At 44.4% G+C, this 6,000-nt stretch overlaps 1 protein-coding gene across 1 annotated transcript in view; it reads left to right on the top strand.

The window, feature by feature from the left end:
• Nucleotides 1–5,042, top strand: part of IGFBP5 (insulin like growth factor binding protein 5) — a 57,855-nt gene extending 52,813 nt beyond the window's left edge. The window contains exons 3-4 of the mRNA XM_060262763.1: nucleotides 3,027–3,146; nucleotides 4,570–5,042. Coding sequence (XP_060118746.1) covers nucleotides 3,027–3,146; nucleotides 4,570–4,701 — 252 coding nt within the window. The 3' untranslated portion in view covers nucleotides 4,702–5,042. The remainder of the gene's footprint in view (nucleotides 1–3,026; nucleotides 3,147–4,569) is intronic.
• Nucleotides 5,043–6,000: the final 958 nt, after the last annotated feature.

The raw sequence follows: 6,000 nt of genomic DNA on the forward strand, positions 1-6,000 counted from the left end.
AGAATGCTTTAAAATAAGGCTGTATGACCCTCTGCATGTTGACTGCCTCCACGTGTTAGCCGTAATATGCATTAGTTTTGAGTGTATTACCTACACATTGAAATAAGCTTCAATGTGATTCTGTCGCTCTAAGAAACTGTATTGTTCTCTGAGAACGTAGGGATTTTGAACAGAATTCTCAGAAACTGTAATACCGTTATTCGGGATCTTTAGTGAAGGGGAGCTATGGGAGGTGAACTAGTGGAACAAGCCAGTACTTGCCTGTAGGATATATTTGTCTATAGATAAGCGCAGCTCATACGATTAGAATAAAGTAAAATAAACTAGAAAGACTCTCGGATTGCTTCATCAGAGAGCGTTTATCTAGCAGTACTTTTGGGATAGATGGCTGAATAACATTTAGACTGGGAAGGCCTTGTATCTGTGCCAGTGAGTTCAGAAGAAGAAGAAGAAGATATTGGATTTATATCCCGCCCTCCACTCCAAAGAGTCTCAGAGCGGCTCACAATCTCCTTTATCTTCCTCCCCCACAACAGACACCCTGTGAGGTGGGTGGGGCTGGAGAGGGCTCTCACAGCAGCTGCCCTTTCAAGGACAACCTCTGCCAGAGCTATGGCTGACCCAAGGCCATGCTAGCAGGTGCAAGTGGAGGAGTGGAGAATCAAACCCGGTTCTCCCAGATAAGAGTTCGCACACTTAACCACCACACCATACTGGCTCACCATTTCACCATAATGTGAAATCAGTTTTGCATTAGAGACTGTGTTGAGATGGCCAACAGTCTCTCAGATTTAATAGTGCTAGTTTGGGTGAGTAGGTATTGACCTAGGCCAGGCATGTGTAAGCGAAGCTAGACACAACCCATCAGTCATATACTATGGCATGTCAAGTGCTTCGCAGACCATTGTTTTGGGGCCAGGGAGGAAAAAGGGAAATATATTGCGCCTTCAGTGATTACCACAATACCTGATGGATTATGTGTGGTTGTCACAAGGAGGCAGGCTTTGCTAAAACAACAGACAAGGATGACACACACTGTTTTGTTGTGAAATGAAGTTTGTCCAGTGGCACCTTTAAGAAAAAACAAAGTTTTATTCAAGGTATAAGCTTTTGTGTGCAAACATACTTTCGCAGATACAGTGAAACAGAATTTCCTCAGCCATTGCATATAGAAAGAGAGGGGGGGGGGGGGTTAGTTGCTTTTCAAGTGTGTTTCTGAACCGCTCTGCCCTGGAATGCCTTGTGAGCCCCAGCATATTAGAAGAATTATACGCTGCCTCTCCAGACCTTCTCAAGGCAGCTCACAGCAATAAAACAAAATAGAACAAAACCAAGTAAAAACAACAGAAAACATACCAATCAGAACGTATCGATAATAGAACCAACATCAATAAAAATGCTAATAAAAATGGCCCATGAAAGCAACCCAGGTCGTGTTGCGAAGTCCAATTCAAGAAATATCTGGGGACTTTGGGGGTGGAGCCAGGAGACATTGGGGGCGGAGCCAGGAGCAAGGGTGTGACAAGCAGAATTGAACTCCAAGGGAGTTCTGGCCGTCACATTTAAAGGGACAGCACACCTTTTTAAAATGCCTTCCTTCCATAGGAAATAATGAAGGATAGGGGCACCTTCTTTTGGGGCACATAAAATTGGACCCCCTGGTCCAATCGTTTTGAAACTTGGGGGATATTTTAGGGAGAGGCACTAAAAACTATACTGAAAATGTGGTGCCTCTACCTCAAAAAACAGCCCCCCTAGAACCCCCGATACCCGCAGATCAATTCCCCATTATTCCCTATGGAAAGTGTTCTCCATAGGGAATAATTGCCCAGTAGACGTTTCCCTCCCCCCGCTCGCCGCTTTCTGATGACCCTAAAGCGGGGAGGGGGGGGGCCTCCAAACCTGAGGATTGGCAACCCTCTCTCTCTCACACACGCACTTACTGAGTCTGGTTCCTCCACAACGACATCTGAAAAGAACAGGGGCTAAGCTGTTCTCGCTCTCTCTCTCACTCACACACACACTTAGTAGCTCTGAAACGAAAGCAAAACAAACCGAGGGACCGTGTTGCTGACCCTTCCCATGAAGTACTTCCTGCTCAACTTTAAAGGCACACACACATTTTGAAATGGACCTGTTTGCAGGCTTCTAAATCTGCCCAAGATCTAGACCTGCATGGTGGCTGTGGGGGCGGGGGAAGCCTGTAAAACCGGGGGATCTCCAGCTGGGACCTGGGGAATGGGAAGCCTAAACCCAGGACATAAAAGCACATAAAACAAAGCAGTCTAAAATGCTATGGATAAGATCAGGGCTTTTTTTTGTTGTTGAAAAAGATCAGCAGGAACTTGTTTGAATATTAGGCCACACCCCCTGACATCACCATTGTTTCACACAGGGTTTTTTTTGTCGAAACAGCCCAGCATGAACTCATTTGCACATTAAGCCACACCCCCTGATGCCAAGCCAGCTGGAACTGTGTTCCTGTGCATTCCTGCTATTAAAAAAAGCCCTGGATAAGACAGCCCCCAGGCTAGGAGCAGGCCATAAAACATCTGCATACTTGTTTCTTCTGCCCACTAACTCTGAAGCATGCCTAAAGGTGCAGTTCTAGAGATGCACAGATGGAAGCAGACTTCCTCTGCCCGTTGTACTAATCTTACAGTTGAAATTCCTTGGCTGACGTAGAGCAGAATCATTTCATTCCTTATTGCGGCCGGAAGACTAGCAGTAATTAAAATTTCCTCATAGATGTGAAATGCAGCTGCTTCTTCCCCGTCATGGGACTAACTGTGAGAAATTTTATAAGCTGTCGCTTAGGCGCTAGGCAAGGTACACGTCGCTGTCTCAGATGAACTGGGGCATTCCCAATTGGCTCTGCCCAGCTCAGTAGTATATTTAACATTCTGGTTCATATGACCTTCTTGGGAACTTAGTCTTTCATCTTGCTCATTACAGGTTCTCTAGATAGCATCTGCTTTCAGCACCTAACTGTCCCCCCCCCTCCCTTTTCTGTTTGTTATATTCAGGGCCCTTGCCGTAGACAGATGGAGGCATCCTTGCAAGAGCTTAAATCTAGCCAGCGAATGATCCCCCGGGCTGTCCACCTTCCCAACTGTGACAGGAAAGGATTCTACAAAAGGAAACAGGTACACGTGCCTTCTCAAATCAGGATATCCTTTTTTTTTTGTCCAGGGAAACTGATCTCTGCAGCCTGGAAATGAGCTGTAATTTTGGTGATCCACCTGGAGGCTGGCATCTCTAGCTTAGAAGGCCATAATTCTGCAAAGGTTTCCATAAAAACCAGGCCATTTCTGGCCCTTAGATCAGCTAAGCCGGAAGGCAAAACGTTCTCATTATGAGTACTGGTTAACTGAATTATTGTCCACACCTCAAAAAGGATATTATAGCATTGGGAAAAGCACAGGAAAGGGCAACTGGAATGATTAAAGGGTTGGAACACTTTCCCTATGAAGAAAGGTTAAAACACTTGGGGCTCTTTAGCTCGGAGAAACGCCGACTGCGGGGTGACATGATAGAGGTTTACAAGATTATGTATGGGATGGAGAAGGTAGAGAAAGAAGTACTTTTCTCCCTTTCTCACAATACAAGAACTCGTGGGCATTCAATGAAATTGCTGAGCAGTCGGGTTAGAACGGATAAAAGGAGGTACTTCTTCACCCAAAGGGTGATCAACATGTGGAATTCACTGCCACAGGAGATGGTGGCGGCTACAAGCATAGACAGCTTCAAGAGGGGGGTAGATAAAAATATGGAGCAGAGGTCCATCAGTGGCTATTAGCCACAGTGTGTGTGTGTTTTATATATATATATATATATATATATATATATATATATATATATATATATATATATATATATATATATAAAATTTGGGGGGGGGGTTGGCCACTGTGTAACACAGAGTGTTGGACTGGATGGGCCATTGGCCTGATCCAACATGGCTTCTCTTATGTTCTTATGTGACACAGAGTGTTGGACTGAATGGGCCATTGGCCTGATTCAACATGGCTTCTCTTATGTTCTTATGTGACACAGAGTGTTGGACTGGAGGGGCCATTGGCCTGATCCAACATGGCTTCACTTATGTTCTTATGTGACACAGAGTGTTGGACTGGAGGGGCCATTGGCCTGATTCAACATGGCTTCTCTTATGTTCTTATGTGACACAGAGTGTTGGACTGGAGGGGCCATTGGCCTGATCCAACATGGCTTCTCTTATGTTCTTATGTGACACAGAGTGTTGGACTGGAGGGGCCATTGGCCTGATCCAACATGGCTTCTCTTATGTTCTTATGTGACACAGAGTGTTGGACTGGAGGGGCCATTGGCCTGATCCAACATGGCTTCTCTTATGTTCTTATGTGACACAGAGTGTTGGACTGGAGGGGCCATTGGCCTGATCCAATATGGCTTCTCTTATGTTCCGATGTTCTTATGTCCAGGTCTATAGATGTCCCAAGTTAATTTCTTCTGAAATATATGTCTTGCCCCCTACTCCAGCTCAAATTTATGCACCTCTCACTGTTGTCACCTTCATTACCTTTCCAGTGCAAACCATCCAAGGGCCGAAAACGTGGGCTCTGCTGGTGTGTGGACAAGTATGGACTGAAGCTGCCAGGAAGTGATTATGTAACCGGAGACCTCCAATGTCACAGTTTCGACAGCGGCAACACTGAATGAACATCCCTCTTGTCTCTCTCTGCCAGAGCCTTTCTCTATCCTCAGTCTACACCTCACGACGCCCCAGGAGACTGATTCCTTTAATGTCATTTAAGAATCTGAGGACCTCGGAATCTACAGCACATCACTTGCTCCTCTCAACAGCAAAAAAAAAAGACTAAAAAAGAAAAAAGCAACGCATTAAGCCAAAAAAGGCAAGGACGACAAGCCAGCTAGCTCCATTAGGACTAGGCCCTCAAAAATCCCACAGGCCACCTTATTAGCAAGCAACCTCAAGGCCACCCACCCTGACAGAACTCATGTTTTATTGTTCCTTTTACGTTGTGGGCATAAAACCTTTACATATCACTTCGCTTTCGGTAGTTTTACAAGCAGAACCCTAAGACAAGGAGGCCTCTCACTATTCAGTCATTTGGGGTATTCTGGTTTGTTGGGGGAGGGAGTTAAATTACACTTTCATTTTTAGTTTTCTCCGTCCCATCACTGACTGAACTGTACTCTCTCTCTCTCACACACACACACACACACGCACAAACATTTTCCTTTAATAAAAAGTATGTGGGTTGGAGCACAAAAGAATGTACAGCAGGTAGGACAAGCTGAAGCAAGAGTTAATTAAAAGCTTCCCATTCCCAATGGGACTTTTCCCCTGGGGTGGCATTTAAGAAGTTTGACCTGACTATTTAAGGTATCCTTGTGCATCCTTCTTCTATGTAAATACAGATCAATGCGCATTCACCTTTTTGTCGAACAAAGCCCTGTTTGTACAAGCAGAGCCACTTGACTTTAATTCTGCAAAAAAAAAAAAAAATTCCTCATGCCTCTTTGTATTTATTAGTATGATTAGAAAGCAGTCAAAATCACACATTTGCAGAATTGGAACCCTAGCTGAAACAACAGTCAGTCATGCCCCCCTGCAAATATGTACAGCATCATTGCTTTCGAAAATGAACGGGGAGACAGCCATACCCAAGTGAGTTAGAAATTTCTATCTCGTCTACCTTTTACTGCAAAACACGGATGAAAAACACTAACCTTATTTCACTCTCAAGTATCTTAAATCATTATCCTGTAGTAGGACAGCTTGAACAAGATAACTAATGACCATTATACATACCCTTGAAATGTAAATGTAAACTCGTCCCACAAAAAAACTACCTGGTATCTAAAAAATATAGTCCCTAAAGAGAGAGGCCTCTACCCTTTCAGAGCATGCTTGAGTAACTGACTGCTAATAAGAGTTGTTGCTCTAGATTTTTCCTGACGGTCTTCAATAGCTGTATGGCAGACAGAAATTCA

The sequence above is a fragment of the Heteronotia binoei genome, chromosome 21 (genome assembly GCF_032191835.1).
Source record: "Heteronotia binoei isolate CCM8104 ecotype False Entrance Well chromosome 21, APGP_CSIRO_Hbin_v1, whole genome shotgun sequence".
Taxonomy (NCBI): domain Eukaryota; kingdom Metazoa; phylum Chordata; class Lepidosauria; order Squamata; family Gekkonidae; genus Heteronotia; species Heteronotia binoei.